Source organism: Leptosomus discolor, chromosome 1 (assembly GCF_034619465.1).
Source record: "Leptosomus discolor isolate bLepDis1 chromosome 1, bLepDis1.hap2, whole genome shotgun sequence".
NCBI classification, from domain to species: domain Eukaryota; kingdom Metazoa; phylum Chordata; class Aves; order Leptosomiformes; family Leptosomidae; genus Leptosomus; species Leptosomus discolor.
In genome coordinates, this window is record NC_141391.1 from 15,808,567 (window position 1) to 15,826,284 (window position 17,718).

General features: G+C 42.3%; 1 protein-coding gene across 2 annotated transcripts; it reads right to left on the bottom strand.

Moving 5' to 3' along the window:
- Nucleotides 1-205: 205 nt before the first annotated feature.
- On the bottom strand, nt 206-16,102 carry DCUN1D5 (defective in cullin neddylation 1 domain containing 5). 2 transcript variants are annotated; one of them, XM_086481757.1, is made up of 8 exons: nt 15,998-16,102; nt 13,230-13,312; nt 10,382-10,452; nt 9,892-9,983; nt 2,541-2,649; nt 2,343-2,447; nt 1,364-1,466; nt 206-600 (listed from the first exon to the last, which is right to left on the bottom strand). In XM_086481757.1, the coding sequence occupies exons 1-8, from the start codon at nt 16,081-16,083 to the stop codon at nt 545-547; spliced, it is 705 nt and encodes a 234-aa protein (XP_086337883.1). In that variant the 5' UTR covers nt 16,084-16,102; the 3' UTR covers nt 206-544. The 2 variants fall into 2 exon arrangements, with proteins under 2 accessions (XP_086337883.1, XP_086337884.1); XM_086481758.1 differs by having other exon boundaries at nt 13,230-13,321; nt 15,998-16,101.
- Nucleotides 16,103-17,718: the final 1,616 nt, after the last annotated feature.

The following is a 17,718-nucleotide window of genomic DNA, read 5'->3' on the forward strand; positions in this document are numbered from 1 at the left end:
GTTTAAGGCCTTCTCTCCACAAGGAGCTGAAAACTGTGGCACAACCCATGACCAATCTTAATATGCAAATCAGCACACTCCCACCCAGGGCTCCAAAAATCAGTCATTCTTCGTAACGTTTGTCACACTGGACAGTCATACCATCAGCAAGCAACAGTGCCAGTTAAGCATTTTTAAGGTCTTCAAAAATTCACAAAGGGCACTTCTGAGAAAGATAATCTTAAAGATTTGGTTTTAAAAATAGACACCACACTCACATTCAAGGGACATTCTTCAGTTTTAGGCCTTTGTCACAAATCTGAATCTTTATTGTTCTGAAATAAATGCTATAAACATAAGACTCAAAACAAGAACTCCAACTTTCAGTCTCGGAGGAGGTGTGGTTCAATGCCCATATCACATGTAACAAGAAAGTTTCCTTAAAAAAGGAAAAAAATTACTGTAAAGTCTTTCTTAAGAATGAAAATGCAATCCTTTGTTTTTCTCATTAGTTTGTGTACAGGTGGGCACCAAAAAAACTTTTGCATTTTCCTTTGAATTCTTGCTATGACGCTTGACGAACTTTTTGCCATTCAACAAATTCATCCAGAAGTACAGGCCCTGCAAATGGATGAAAGTTGGAGTTATATTTGCCAATGTCTTTCAAACATCTTCTCTTAAAGTATGAAGGTTGAAAATATTGGTCTAGGTAACATCCACGTCAATCCTATGGTCAAATACTTCTTAAGTCTCAAAGATGACTACAAGCATTTCAATTCAAGGGCAGCAAAAATTGCACAAGTAACTCTCCACGGATCTATGGAAAAAAAATGTTCCTGACATCTGACAGGTCCCCTGAACCAAACAGAAAGCATGAAAACAAGGCTATATTGTAAACCGGCACAACTAATTACTTCTTCCTAGAGCTTTCAAAACTACACATAATTAGAGCATGGACCAAAGTGAGATGCCTAATGCAGTTCAGTCATAGCATGACTGACCATCAGCCAGGTGTAGAGTTCAGAAGCAAGCACCAGCAGCTAGACTACTCCATAGTTAAACTAGAGTTTATTATATATTAATACAAAATGAGAGTTTGCTGTTAATAATTCTGTATGAAAGTCTATAGTTTCATGTAGCAAGCAGCTTCACTAGATCCTCAACTGAATATAAGTTGTCTCAAGTATACTATCATACCCCTGACATACTACTACAATTAATATCTGCAGTTTGAAGATGGATGGTATCAGGACAGTTTTTCTATGCTTGTTGGAGAAGAAATATTTTATACCTTACATTATTGTTTCTGTTACAGAAATTTGTTTTATGCAATTTGAAAATACTGAAATAACAGCTGAATAAGCAAAATGTTATCAATACTTACATGCACCATCTTCATCGTAGTTGCTAAGATCTGCATGGACAGTTCTGCTGAACTCTAGCACGTTGTACCACTGATCCTTATTCATAACTCTATACTTCGATTGCTATGGAAAATAATTTCAGAACATTAAAATGTGAAGTGACATCTGGTAATGCTGCATCTCATTTCTCTCATTTTTATCTTCAATCAGTTCCCAACAAACAATTTAATGGGTAACAATGGCTACTATTTCCTTGGTTTTCTGTAGGTTTTTTTTTCTCCCCAAATACTATAGATGCACATATTTCATAGTTCTCAAACTACATAAATGGTTTCTTGAAAGATCAGAGCAAAATCAAAATACCAGGGAATCAGAAAGCCACCACTCTTCAGCTTCAAAAATTGGCAAATTTTTGTCTTGCCCTGAAGTGGGGCATACCTAGTTCAGATATATTTCCAGAATGAACAATTACAGAAATCTCTTCTCCAGGGTATGGTACAGTATGACCATAAGGACACCTACTTTGCAATATTAGTACGGATTTGAAGCCAGGCAACAGTCTCAAGCCTAGCACGCTCCACCAACTACACATGTCCTCAATACTGACTAAGTCACTTGCAGCTGAGCTGACCAAAATCTTCCAGAAACAGCCAGAGCTCAAGGTACCTACGTACGGTATCTACACAAAGTAAACTTGAAATTCAGTGCCAATGCAGCTGAAGATACTACTAGGGCTCTATTATTTAATTTTAAATTTACCTTTATAGTCTAATTAAGAGAATTTTAGTTGCCTTTGATAAGAGAAGGGGGGTGGGGCACAGGGAGGGAGAAAAGGATCTGTGATGTATACAAGAACAACGCTGTTTCATAAGCACATTGAGCAAGAGAAGAGGAGCAATACGGGTATGTTCTTGAGCAAAAACAACACAAACCCTGAAAACTTTTCACAGAACAGCCCAACTACTATGCCATCATTCAGAAAGCCAAGGAAACTTGTACCTCCAGGTATTGATAAAATACTGAAAACAGTGGCCAAGTTCTTCCAAGCAGAAGAGCTAACATGGATTTTGCAGTATCAATATCAAGACTTCGTTGGTCTTTATCCTAAGGTTGAATAAAGAAAGCACAAAAACCACTCAAGTACAAGCTCAATGAACAATTAAAGTAAGAACTTCTCTAACATTACAGTAGTCTTACCCTTGCAAAATCAAAGGCATATCTGTAGATATTCTTAAACGATGAAATGTCATTCAATTGTGACCGCAAGAAGTCAAATTTACTCTGTAGTTTTTCTGTACAGTCACACCTTAAAATAAAGAAAACCAAATTAAAAGTTCAAACCAAGTTATTTGCACAATGAAAAAAATGCCAGCAAACATAAAAACAAAATTAAGATCACCAAGATGCAATAACCAGATGCACAGGAGTAATACTATGAACGTGACTTAAAGAACACTGAACATGCTCAATATTTGCAGCTTACTGAAAGATGAACGCCTGGCTGCTGTAATCGAGGTGGGTTTTTTTTTGTTTTTGTTTTTTTTTTTTGTTGTTTTTGTTTTTTAATGTATCAGCAACATAATACAAAGTCTCTTCTTTACTTCTCAAATAGTAGTCTTTTTATGCCTTATTCTGCAATTGATATTCACACCCAGCACTATCTGATCTTTCAATCACTATGAAAGGTTGGAGAAAACAGTGTGCACTAAGGAGGTAAAATCCAGCTGTAAATAAGGGCTTTATGCCATATATCTTTGGAAAAAACCAAACCCTAATAACACACTTCAAGACTATATATTTGTAAGTGGCAGGATTGAGCTGATTGTAAATTGATAATTTACATATGCTAATCCTCCAAGAAAGGCTCACTCAAAAGAACAGTTGTTACATTATATCACATTTTACTCTTATAAAATAATAGCTGCCATGGTTAAAAAAAATAAAATTGCACCTTGCCCTATATCCTGCGTGACAGAAGCAATAGTTTCAGAAACGCGGATGTATATAAATACTTCCTCTGGTACCATGTCCCCCTTCTGGCACCTAGTGTTAAAGAAGGCATCTTCAACATTAAAAAACCAAGAACATCTGCATCTTTAACAGCTCCCAACGGACTCGTACAGCAGCCCCAAGCCAGGGCCCTTCAGGAGCACCACGGCAGGTTGCTGAGAAGCTGTGCTTTGATGCTGCACCCTGCCCACAGCTGAACCTTCCCGCTCCTCAGGTCCGCCAGCCTATGCGCGCAGTCTGTCTGTCTGCCTGTCCCTCTCAGGCTGTGACAAGAGAAATTCCAGTGATGGAGCCTTTTGTTATTTCTTGGCTCTAGCAGTACCTACCTACAGCAGCACTGAGTCCCAGCCAAGACCAGTGCTAAATAAATAAAACTATTAGCTAATTAGGCTGCATATTCAGATGATGAGAACTAATATATTTTGCAATAAACCACGCATTAAATTGAAAAGAAATCTTCTTAAAAAAAGCTTTGGTAAATTTATCTAGAAGTAAAATCACTTTTTTTGTCTTCACCATCTAATTGGTCTATGTATTCTATTGTTTAACCCTTAAAACAGCATTATGCTATGCTACAAAGGCATCTCATTTTATATTCATATCTCTTCTTTTCATGTTCAAACTTTCATACTGCAATAATACTGTCCTCTACACATCTGAGAGTAAATCTACCTATTTAACACCTAACTAAATGCTCATACTGTTAGTGTATTAATGACACACATAAACTATTTAAAGTGGGTTTACCACGGATTTTGTCAAATATAATTTGTCTAAGATTATTTACACACCATGGATAAACATAAATTTCAGTATGTTTAAATTTATTACAAGGTATTTTGTTAAAATTGTTCAAATAATCATAAATTTAAGTACAAAGTACAATTCCTGTTACTGTCTCTGTACTATTGCCTGTATGTATTTTAATGCAGAAATGATTCTCTTGGAAAAGTTGGTATGAAAATGTGCAATTATCAAACCTCAAGACTCCTGAGAGATTGTCAATCTATTTAAAAATCAAATAGTCAAATGGATCCCACTCCAACCAACAGGTACCACCCTCTGAAGCCCAGTGCAGGGACATATCTCCGTTAAAGCCATTTAAGGCATTTCTATACCTGGTCACTGATGTTCTTCACACTAGTGAGGTAAGGAGCTGTCAAACTCCTCTTTTCTAGAGGTATAGCTGCTTGCATGGCTGCACCATAAACAAGATGACTGAGGTCACCCATACTTATCATCTTAACAGCATTTTTTTTTTTTAAGTCAGAACAGCGTTCTAATAAGTACAAGTGAATTAATTCCAAGCTCCTGCTCAGAGACCACAAAAAGATGTAATTTCTTGAACTGCCTTTACTGAAAGATATCATTAAATAAGGTTACCTCAAGATCAACAAAACTAGACATTAGCTTACTACATTCTCTTCATATCCCTACATCGTATTTGGAACAAAACTTACAATTAGCACCACAAAGCAGACCTGTCTGTATTTCTGTTGAGGTAGACAGTTCATTTGAGGCACAACTAACACGGACAGAGTGATGATTCAATGACTCCTACTCAGATATTCCAATGTTTCATACTTCATAACAACTCACACATGCTTGTCTTTTACTAAAAAGAAAAATTGGTAAGATGTATACAAACATTAAACCAAAAGCATTTAATGGTAGTACATAAAGTAGTTTGAAGGTCTTTTAATCTACAAAAAAAGAGTTCCCCTGCCATCATCCAGCCCTCTGGATGGACAAAAGGAAGTGATACCCATCTAGCCCATCCACTCTCTTCAAGCATTGAAGGTCTTCTGAAATTTACGTTCCACATTATGACTGCAGCATACAGAGGTCTGAGGAAGTAATGGCTTATGAGAGCAAAGGGACATCTTTTCTGTGCCCTGACAGTGCTATAGTTTCACCATGTGCATTGATTTACAGGTCTGAAGCCCAGAAATTAGATTCCCGTATACAGTGAATGCTATACTGGCATTAAAAAAAAATAAAATATTATTTAGACTATGCTTTGTGTTAGCCTCAAAAAAAATAACAGAAAGGTAGTAACAAGCAACAAGCTTATTGATATTAGCTATCATTAGCTGATATTAGCTAATATTAGGCTGTCATTAAAACCAACACAAATAAGTTGTTTTCACTAAATTCTCCAAACAGCAAGAAGTTACAAACCTGATTTTCCTGCCTCTCTCTCTCGTATAGCTTCTCATACCTAAAAATGTGAGATTATGACCTTATCTTTCCCTCAGTTGGAAGCTAATTTGGCACTCACCCCTTTACCCGGCCACTCATTTCCAAAAGCTCAACTTTAATGTAAAATTTGGCTCAAATTCTAAGGTAAAAAATAAACAGCCAGAGGGAAGTACTCAGATAATACAGCTACTTATGCCTCACTTCCTTACACACAAAATTCTTTGTATTTACGTAGTTCAAACAATGGCTTCTGTGGAGTTAAATAAAATCATGAATTGCATTCCTTTTTCCTTCACCTTCATTTTGTAACTAGATTTTTTTTTTTTCTTTGTAGGTCTGTAAAGGCTACAGTTGACAAATACATAAGTATGCTTCTCCTTTAACTCAGATATGAAAAGTTAAATGCTCAGCTCTAAGTTATTCACCCTCTAATGGCTTTAAAACAAATGTAGATAAACAGTCACTTGCTAAGGGCTATTCAGCTCCTCCTAAGGAGGTTAAAATAGCTGAAATAAATTGCCCAGCAGAAGTACTTGTTTCTCTCTGCTGACTATGAAAAGAGCTTCAGGTGATTAATTTAGATTCAAGCACCCAGCTTTCATACATAAACACACGCACACATATATACATATATAGGGCAGAATTCACCCTATCAACACGATATACTAGAAACCTCACTTTCACGGCTTAAGTTGTTTGTCTCATAAGCTGCTAGTGCTTGATCCACCTTAGTTTTGACAGTGTATACCTTATCACATATTTATTTTTCTCCGTCTGTCTCAAGAACAAACTTCATCAGCATATCACAAAATCACACACAGAAAGAATGCTACTTCAAGATTAAGGCACCTATATGTTGGCATCCAACTGTAGATCAGATTTAGGTGTCTAAGCTTTAGGTGTTGCCATTTAGAGAGGTCTAGCCAACCAACCCATAACAGCAATTCAGGTGACCAGTTACTAGGCCTTCAGGCAAACTGAATGCCTCCCCAGGCTCCACTACATTGACTAGATCTCAAAGATTGCAGGTCTTGCATATAAACCACACATTTAGGTGCCTTACTATGGAGCTGAATTCCACCCAACCCTGTTCATGGAATGACCTTATGTGACATCTCACATATTTTGAAATAAGGATTCTATAATGTAACTCTGACTTCAGATACATTCTGGCCTTTTAATGCATTTTAATATAATTCATGCAAAAATTTTTTAAAAAAAAAAAAGAGCTATGCAAGAATGTAATAATACTCTATTGCTTTAAGAGTGTAAAATCCCTCTTCTTCAAAACTTCTGTCAAACCTTTCAAGAGAAACTAGATTCCCTCATTCCAGATGGAATCCCATAATATGATCCTCCCTTCCCAACAAGCAGAAACAGCGCAAGTCTACAGAATTATATTTTCTTTTTAGGCCAACAAATCTTGAATTCCTTTATGTGACTGGCATTGCTTCATCCAGCTGCTTAGTCTACAGTCTGCTATTAGAGCACACCCAGGGGAAGCAAAACATACAGGTTAGCTGGTTTAGGCTTAGGCAGGTGCTCCGACCACAAGTCTGTTTATATAAAAATGCACAGCAGTACCATATTTTCTGTCTGAAACACATTTAGGCTACAGCATGACCAGCTCTGTTCTTAAAAAGAACCAGAAGAGTCATAATCACAGCTGATTTGCCTCAGTCTTCACCAGCAAGTGCTCCAGCCACATCGCCCAAGTCACAGAAGGCAAAGGCAGGGAGTGGCAGAATGAAGAACCACCCACTGTAGAAGAGGATCAAGTTTGAGACCATCTAAGGAACCTGAAGGTGCACAAGTCCATGAGACCTGATGAGATGCATCTGCGGGTCCTGAGAGAAATGGCAGATGAAGTTGCCAAGTCCCTCTCCATCATATTTAGAGAAGTCACAGAAGTCTAGTGGAGCTCCTGCTGACTGAAAAAGAAGAAACATAACCCTTACTTTTAAAAAGGGAAAAAAGGAAGACCCCAGGAACTACAGGCCAGTCAGTCTCATCTCTGTGCCTGGCAAAATCATGGAGCAGATCCTCCTGGAAACTATGCTAGGGCACATGCAAAATAAGGAGGTGATTGGTGACAGCCAACATGGTTTCACCAAGGGCAAATCATGCCTGACAAATTTGGTGGCCTTCTACATGCAGTTACAGCATTGGTGGATAAGGGAAGAGCAACTGATCTCATGTACCTGGACTTGTGCAAAGCATTCGACACTGCCCTGCATGACATGTTTGTCTCTAAATTGGAGAGATAGGGATTCGATGGGCAGACTATTCAGTGGATAAGGAATTGCCTGGATGGTTGAACTTGAGTTGCGGTCAATGGCTCAATGTCCAAGTGGAGACCAGTGATGTGTGGCATTCCCTAGCAGTCAGTATTGGGACCGGTGCTGTTCAAAATCATTTTTGGCAACATGGACAGTACGATTGAGTGCACCCTCAGCAAGTTTGCTGGCAACACCAAGCTGTGTGGTGCAGTCGACATGCTGGAGGGAAGGGAGGCCATCCAGAGGGACCTTGACAGGCTGGAGAGGTGGGCCTGTGCAAACCTCATGAAGTTTAGCAAGACCAAGTGTAAGGTCCTGCACCTGGGTCGGGGCAACCCAAATCAGAAATCCAGGGTGAGTGATTAGTGGGTTGAGAGCAGCCCTGCAGAAAAGGTCTTGAGGGTGCAGGTGGATGAAAAACTGAATACGAGCCAGCAATATGCACTCACAGCCTGGAAAGCCAGCTGCATCCTGGGCTGCATCAAAAGCAGAATGGCCAGCAGATTGAGGGAGATGATTCTGCCCCTCTACTCCACTCTGGTGAGACCCCACCTGCAGTGCTGTGTCCAGCTCTGGGGTCCCCAGCACAAGAAAGACGTGGACCTGCTCAAGCAGATCCAGAGGAGGGCCATGAAGATGATCAGGGGGCTGGAGCACCTCCCCTGTGAGGACAGGCTGAGAGAGTTGGGGTTGTTCAGCCTGGAGAAAAGAAGGCTCCAGGGAGACCTTATAGCAGCCTTCCAGTGCTTAAAGGGGGCCTGCAGGGAAGGTGGGGAGGGACTCTTGATCAGGGAGTGTAGCGATAGCACAAGGGGTAACGGTTTCAAACTGAAAGAGAGGAGATTTTGACAGGATACAAGGAAGAAATTCTTTACTGTGAGGGTGATGAGACACTGGAGCAGGTTGCCCAGAGAAGCTGTGGCTGCCCCCTCCCTGGCAGTGTTCAAGGCCAGGCTGGATGGGGCTTTGAGCAACCTGGTGTAGTGGAAGGTGTCCCTGCCCATAGCAGGGGGGTTGGAACTAGAGGGTCTTTCAGGTCCCTTCCAACCCAAACCATTCCACAATTACTTCAAAGTTTATAATACTGGCTCTGAAGAGGTGCCTGATTTCGTACATCTTTGTGCTTGCATTCTGCTAGACTGGCTAACTCTCAAGAGCTTCCATTTGGGCATAAAAATTAAGTACTTCAGAGAAGTGACCAAATTATACCTGTTCACTGCATTTAAAAATTTATGCACCCAGAATTTAATCTCCGTCATCCTGAATTTCAGTTAAATTAATCATTTTGTCTCTTAAGAAATTTAAGAGCTTCTGATAGATGCCTTGATTGTTTTGTGACTATCAGAAGCCTTATCCCAAATCAAATAAGATTTGCACAGAGTCAGGCCACAGACACTTACTTCATAGTCTTGAATAACCAGAGGGTATCTGCCCAATACAATTTCCCAAACCAATTCACAACTGACAGGACAACTGAACTAAGCCTCACAAAAAGCTGATTAGTTTCTTGAAAGAAACAACCTCTTTAGGCAGAGCATTACCTCACCAAAAATTCTTACAAACAGGAGTGAGAAGTTTATTTATAAATTGAAAAAACGTTATTTAATCTAAGCACTAAGCATGGCTTCTGACCTGCATCTATTAAACAACACTAATAACCAAAATTATTATCAGTGCAGTCCCCTCTATAAAGCTTAGAAATCAGTAAAAACTTTCTAGAGTTCCAGTGCTGAGATATGCTTATGGGTATCTCCAGTTCTACTTATTTGTGTCTGCTAACTAGAACAATATTTTAACACACTTTTTCTAAGAAAAAGAAGCCACCAAAACCTGACTTATTAGGGTTAGACAAAACTTTATAACTTGAGTGAACTCATCAGATTCACAACTTGGTGAACAACAGTAGCTACTTCCAGTTGCTGACAAAGACCAGACCTAAAAGCAAGAGTTTCTGCGTCTTATCGCTAATGCACAAGAAACTGACGGCAAGGTTAATTAAGCTACTCGTACAAACATAAAATTAGAACATTCTATTATATATGTAAAAGCACTCTTACTGTAATGAGGTCATTCCTTTTAACCATTCTTCCTTGGTAAAAAATCCCATGCTTTCAGCCTCTAGTTTCCAGGCTAAAACCAGCATAATAATCTAGGAGGAAAAAAAAAAAGCAAGGGGAGAAAAAGGAGGCAGTATGTAACAAAAAGCTGATTTCTAGATGTCCAGGAAGAAAACTTTAAGCATTCAAACAGTCTAGCAATTGCTGTACATGCTTGCACATTCTATCTGTTACCATCTAATAATCCAGCTATGTGCAATCTTTCCCTTAATTTCAATTTCTGAAAATGAAGCATTACTGTAATAAAACAAAAAACCTCACACACCAGCCACGCATAATTGATGTATTCAGCTGAAATATCTTAGAGCAGCTCCTAAAAGCAGGAAGATAAACAATTCTCTGCTTACCAAAGTTAAGAGTTTTACACCAAACTTAATCTTATTCAATACCCCCTTTCAAAAATGTTATTAGTATCATGCAAGAAACCTACGTTTTCAGGCTCAACACCGATGTCTTCACAGAACTTTTCCATTCCTTCAGGCCCCACAACTTCATCAGGACCTTCAAAACCAAAAAGAAACCAGACTGAAATCTACATAAAATTCACTGCTCACAAGGGTTACACACAATAATTAGACTATATTGCATACAAGCTATCTTCAAAAACACCAAATTACACTATTAAGTAGCTTTTGTGTTAGAACCATTCTACCAACTGCAACGTGGAGACATGTATTTTACGTATGAAGTTAACACTATGAACGAAAAGCAAAACTAAACCAGAACTTTTATGTTGTGCACTGTCTCCCTATAACAGCAGAAAAGCTCTTTTTGTTCATGTATGTGAGTTTTCAGAAGACTCCATTGAGTTTCCCATTGACATAACTCCATCCTGCCCCCTCCCTGGAAGTATTCAAGGCCAGGCTGGATAGGGCTTTGAGCAATTTGGTCTAGTGGAAGGTGTCCCTGCCCATGGCAAGGGGGTTGGAACTAGTTGATCTCTAAGGTCTCTTCCAACCCAAACCATGCTATGGTTCTATAGCTCAACTCCAATAATTGTGGCAGTCAATTGTTTTTAAGACAACTTGGGTACTGCTACTCTGTGCTGAAGTTACTCTATGAATAATGTTCTTCAAAGAGTTATTTTATCAATAATAAAAAAAAAAATTCTGTTTGAGCTACCATTACAGATACTACTCTTTAAATGTTGTTAACATTATGGGTTTGCACTAACACAGAAGTGGATCAATCTTAAAACAATGTAAGGTTAGATTTATGATGCGGAGTAACACGAAGAGAGCGGTAACAATAAATCAGAAAAATGCTAAGCATGTTAGAGACGTACAAAGCAGAAAAAGGTTTATGACTGCAATGAAAATAACTTGATTAGGACCATAACAGTTAAGTGTTATGCTGTCACACAAAGAAAGCCTCTAAAAAGCAGGAAAATCGCGTATTTAAAGAGCTCATAAAGACACACTCTACAATGCTTTGTTTCTCCAAATCTCTCTCTGGTTTCGGTTATGTCTGCTAAGCCTGTTCCAAAACGACTCCTACTGGACAACCAAATATTATTAGAGGGCCTGTTGACATGTTAATTTAATGTGTCTTGGATCATTAAGTTAACGTTTTAGTAAATACGAACCCATGTAAAAGGTAAAGGCTTTGCCTTCCAAAGCAATGTGCCATTTTACGATTTTTTGGCAAACTCTGCTATCTCTACATAGACAGAACAGTTTCTTTTTTTTTTTTTTTCCCTTGATGGTACCCGTCTCCACTTCATCGATATCCACTGCTGTTACTGTAAGCAGAATCCTTTTTGAGAGTTCGGATACCGTACTTTGAATAATTATTCACCATGAGATAACAATAGTCAATAAAAACCATTGAGAATGGCTACTTTTACAGGAAAATAAAATGCAACTGGCATTTCAGATCATGAACTCCTACCTCTTGAAAAACATTTCAAAGAAATTTCACCTAGGTAAGCAAGACAAAACACTGCCATCTGGTTTTAAGAAGCCCTTACATAGAACGTGTAAAAAAAATTGCAAGCTTAAGTTATGAAGAGAAAAACATACAAGGGTTCACTTGTAATGACAAGTACAAGCTCGAATTAGTGTTTTTGGCCCAGAAATCACGTACAATTCATATATCTACACGTGTGTGTAATTTTCTCTTTTAATGGAAACATTCAACCTCCTATGGTGTGTAATTTTGCTGGAATTCTACTTTATGATAGAAACATGGATATTTTGATTACTGGTTAACTAACAAAGTATAACCCCCTACACTCAGTTCTTGAATCACAATAAAAACAAAATTTACAGGCTTGAAAAAAATTGAAGTATGTGCAGGCGCATTTATTAGAAGAGAATTAATTGAGCTTTATTATTTTCATCAGGAAAGACTCTTTACTTCAAAAGACTATGCCTCAAACCAAAATCAGAAAGCAGATTACGAGAATCAGCTGTAGTTCATTACAGCTGTCATAAAGACAGCAAGGAAAACATTAGTGCTGATAAATACACTCAAATCAATTGCTGGCAGATAAATCATCAGCTCATTAATGACCAGTTCTCAGTATGAAATAAGTTTTAATCACTAACGTTATGATGGACTTCAAGTAGTGACTAGACAAGAAGAGAAATTAATAAGTTTATGGATCCTGAATTTCTGACCATATAACTGGTAAATAAGTGGCAGTGATAGTCCAATAAAATTCTGAAAAATACACTGCATATTCACTGAAAGCAATTATTACTTGGATAGCAATTCTGATGAATTTGACAGAGGCTACTTCTAACACTTTTGAATGAAACAGTCATTATTTAAAATAACAAAACTGTTAAGACAGATTCTCAGAGAGGAAAAATAGTATAAGCATCTATTATTTTAGTTTGTAAACCAGAAAAACCAAGAGGCTTAAATCATGAACCACTTCATTATCCTTCCAATTTGATTATAAACAAGGACCAGTTACATAAATAAACTTCTATCTAAACTGTCTCTCCATGTCCTGACTTCTACTTGTCCATCTCAAATCAAGAAGCAGAATCATTCCATATATCCTGAGACTCCACACTGTACTGTCCAACATCAGTTATTTCTATTTAAAGAACACCATTGTAAGTTATAAAGCGTAAAGAAGTCAAAAAGAACGAATACTGAAGAGGCGATAGCAAAAACTATACTAATTCAAGTGCATGTTATAAGGAAGCGACATATTTTTTTATGTCTACATCAGGATACAAAAAAGCAAAACAAATAATATTTGATGTATCTGTTCATTTTAAACAAAACCATATTGTTTTTAATATGAATCCATTGTATATTACCTGCATACTCATAAAACCAAGCCAGGCACTTTTTGCTTGAAAAATGTTCCTCTCCACTTATTACTTTACCAGAGGCTTGTGATCTGCAATAGCTTATAGAAACACAAGGATGATAAGCGTTATTTTTATATGAGAAATGGGAATAAAAAATTTAAATTTCAAATTGTTCATTATTAGTTCAAACTATTTAAACTGTTTCATGAAGTCAATATTCATTAACAATGAAGCTGAATTTGTAAAAGGGCAACTGTCTGTCATCCTATTTCAACACTCGATGGAACACAAAATTACCTCGAAAGACAACCCTCTCACAGCCCAATTTACTGCCACTATTACTTTTTCTGAAATGCAAAAGAACTGTTATCCTGTAGATATTAAACCAAAAAACCCCCACACAGATGGTCAAAGTATCACTACTCAGTAATTGAAGTGCCTTCTTATCTACTTATATTTATACACGCAGGCATTTAAAGTTAGGTCTGTAATAAGCAGCATGATCTTCCAGAGTGCTGAATGTGCACAGATCCCAATTAGGTCAACGGGAGCTGCAGAGTTTGACATATTTAAAAGTCAGGCTATTTATAGTTAAGCATCCAAATTTGGGAAGAAAACTCGGTCAATTTGTTTACATTAAACATGTAACTAAGTATCTGTAAATTCTATAGATGTTTGATACACATACCAGAACAGTCATATGCGATCTATGGTAAGACTAAAACTGCTCCACGCACACAGCTTCCCCCCCCCCCCTCCTTGTCTTCATTAGGCGACACACAACCCAGTCTGCCTAGGAAGGGAATTTTGTAATTTATCGTTCTTTAAAAGAATACATAGAACAACTGACAACTTCCAGTAAAAACACTGATCACATGAAAGCATCTTTAGTCAGTAAAGAGCCGCAGCACCTTTTCAATGCACGCTCCTTTCCAATACAAGCCACAGACTTCTAGAACAAGCTAAGATTATTTTTAAGAATGAGGTGAAAGTTAATCGTACAAGAGGATTTAAAATTATGCAGCTTCTACACTTCAATTTAAATATGAAACGTCAAGCAGGAAAAGAATAGTTCAATTCTGAGAGGTGGTCAACAGCTTATCTCCTGTGTATCGCTTTAAGCTTCACTGGAAAAGAAAGCCACACTCTCCAAGATGAAGCTGCCTGTGCTGAAAGCTAGAACTACAGCTGTACTACAGACAAACACCCATTAAACTGCCATTAAAAAGTCACTAATCCCCAGAAGCAGAGCGAGCCATATAGCATGCTATTGCTTGTTGGTTTTATTCAGTTTAACATTCATCCATTTGTAATAATTGGTTTTATTAAAGAATATTACCAATATATTGCTACACAAGAATGCTATGTCAAAAACACTCGTGCAGTTAACATTTTGTGATCAGCTAGGATGAACTCTCATTTACATCACAGTTTTTGCCCAACAACTACCACCTTCCTGTAGAGTCGTTTTTTTAAGGAGCTTTCAAAAGATTTTTTTTTTTTTAAGTAAAAGACATGAAGATCATAAAATTTTGGTCAGCTGTGTTCCAAGAAAGATGAATTGAAACTGGAACAGATGCAAAGATGAGCTATGATGAGCAAGGAAACTGAAAATCAGTATTACAAACCAAAAGATTTTAGCTTGTTTAATTTAACAAAATAAAGCATGAGAAAACAGAAGTGCTCTCTCCAAATACACTATGAGGCAGAACCACAAAGAAGAAGGGCTATATAAAGGATAACGCAAGCACAAGAATGGTTATTAACTGGCTATGAATAAAGTTAGACTGAAACTAAAAGATCATTAATGACCACAGAAAGCAAGCTCTGGAACAGTTATCCAAAATGAACAGTCACAACAAAATAAAAGCCTGGGTACTTCTAAGCTCAACCTTGGCCAACCTGTGAGAAAAGCCATACGCCAGTTACTTGCAACAGCCATTCCCACAGCATTGATTTCGTAAGGCCTTTCTGTTCTAGTGTCCTCAGGATGTTTGTCGTAACTCCTAGTTTACTGACATAGTTAATAAGTTCCGATTGATGAAGAAAGCACACAGTTACTTTATGGAAGCCACACCAGAAGCTCCTGCCACACCATACTAACGGTTTATCGTGCTAATGGTAAAATTTCAGGTATCACAGTCTAAGTGGTCAATGAACAAGATGCTTCAGATTCCTGTATTTATCAAAAAACTTTTCCTGATTTTGTTTTGGAGAGTGCTGACCTCTGTTTCCATTTCACTGCAAAAAAAAGACACGATTTAACATAGACACTGAGTATTGGCAATCCTAAAACGAGGAGAGCTGCCTCCCCAGGGACAAGGTTAGAACGAACACAGGGACAAACGCTGGAACTGGCCCTACCGGTACGGTGCAAGGCAAAACCAGCAAGGAACGGGAGCACTTCCATAGTGTTTCTCCCTGAACGTGAGCGAGCCAAACACAGACGCTGCCACCCGCCCGACTAGCACCCCGCACCAGCGCGCCCCGCCACCGGGACGCGCCGAGCACGGCCGGGCCTCACCGAGCCCACCGGCCCCGGTGCGCGTCCCCTGGCCCCGCGGCCGCCGCACAAAGGGATGCCGCCGCCCAGGGACACGCGGTGCGGAGCGGAGCCGCCGCACGGCCGGGGCCGCCAGGGATACCCCGTCCGCGGCGGAGCGGCCCACCCCCGCGACGCTCGCCCGGGACGTGACAGCCGGCAAGTGCCGCCGCCGCCAGCAGCGCCGCGTCCCGCCCCGCCCGCCGGGCGGCGCCGCCTCGCCAGACGGTACCTGCCGAGTTTACATTTCTTGAGGCCGGTGTCGTCCGCCGCTGCAGCCGCCGACCCCGAGGACTTCCTCTTCTTCTTCACCGGCATCGTCCTGCCTCGGGGCAGGGGCCGCCCCGCTGCCGGGGCCCGCAGCCGAGGCGCCCCCCCGGGCTCACCTCCCCCCAGCCGCCGCCGCCTCCGGGGACCGGCGGTGAGGAGACGAGAGGGGCCCCGTCCCGCCCTGCTCCTCTCCTCCTGAACTCCGCCGGGCCCCGCCGCCCCCTCGCCGCCGCAGCGGTCCTAGAGGCGGGTGTCGCGCCGGGGGCGGGAGCGGGGAACCGGGCGTTAGCGGCTGCTGAGGGAACGGCGGCCGACCCGGACGCAGACACGGTGGGCAGGAAGTGACAGCGCCGAGCGGGCGGAGCTCTCCCCGCGCCCTTTCCGGCCCCGCCCACGCGTCCTCCGGAGCCACCCCCACGCTGTCGGTCCCGGCCGTACGGGCCGCCCGTGGGGAATGGCGGGATGTAGCGCTGTGGCTCTACGGGGCGGCTAACGGGGGCGCGGCGGGGCGGGGGGAAGCGCGAGCACGAAGAGCAGGGCATGCGTGGCCGTTGCAGCGTGTTCACAGTAAAATAAAAAGGGGAAGCGTGAGCCCTTCGTTACCGGCGCCGTGTCCCGCGGGCAGCTCTGGCGTGAGGCGGGGCCGGCTGCCTGTGGAGAGCCCCGGGCGGCGGCCGAGCTGAGGCACAGCTGCCGCGGGGAGGAGAAGTGTGTTACCACCGCCAGGACCCCCCTGGCCTGAGGCGGCGGCCGGGAGCGCCGGAGTGAAGCCCGCGCCGAGTAGCGGAGCCGCTGGAACCACGAGCACGGGCTCCCAGTGGCGGGTCTGCCGGAGGCGGCACCAGCGGGGCCCTTGGCGCCGAGCACGAACACCATCGCCATTCATCGCAATTCACGTTTATTCTACCGCATCAGTTGTTGGTGTGGCTGCTGCGCGCCCGCGGCTCACCGCCAGCCGTCCCGCACAGCCAGCCGCTGCCCCCGAAACCCGGTCTGGGTGGGCAGGATGTCCCTGAGGCGGGGAGTGTCCCTGCGGAGGGGGGTGCCCTGTAGCGGAGAGTGTCCCCGAGGACGGGGTGGGGGGGGATGTCTCTGAGGCGGGACCGCGTTCCCCCGCGGCTCCCTCCTGCTGCTGGCCGGTGGCTGGAAGCCCTGAGCGCTCGCTCACCGCCTCCTTGGGCCGAGCCAGCAGCCGGGGCACCCGTCCCTCTCTGCCGTGTGGTACCGAAGCCGCGCAAGCCCGCGCGTTCGTTAGCCGAAACTGATCGGTAACGCGGCGGGAGGGGGAGAGAGGGAAGCACCCCCAGTACCGCGCTGCCCTTGACACCGTAATGCGGCTGATGGCAGGAGAGAGGACAGCCGTGCCCGGGCCGGTCGGCGCGGGCGCGCGCCGCCAGGGCCCCGCCCCGCCGTGCCTGCCGATTACCGAGCGCGTCGACCGCGGTGCAGCGGACCAAGCTGGCGAGCGCGGCAGGGCCGCCATTTTCAGTCACCATAGTGACGGGTCCTGGCAACGCCGCGACGCCGGGAGGCCTCGGGCCTCGCCCTGTGCCCCGGCGTGAGCCGCCGTCCTTCCCGCCGCCCGCCCTTTGGGTCTTCTCCCGCCAGCCGTGCCCGTGCTCCCGCGGGGTTCGGGATCCGCCCCCGCCCTGATCCTGCCTGGCGGGGGTGCGTCCTGCCAGC

Bases quoted from the DNA above. Each gene is read 5' to 3' on its own strand.
- DCUN1D5 (XM_086481758.1), bottom strand. From the start codon at position 16,083: ATGCCGGTGAAGAAGAAGAGGAAGTCCTCGGGGTCGGCGGCTGCAGCG. The intron at 13,322-15,997 runs GTACCGTCTGGC...TGTTTCTATAAG, and splicing joins AAGAAATGTAAACTCGGCAG to CTATTGCAGATCACAAGCCT. The intron at 2,650-9,891 runs GTAAGAGTGCTT...CTTTATTTTAAG, and splicing joins AAAGGAATGACCTCATTACA to GTGTGACTGTACAGAAAAAC.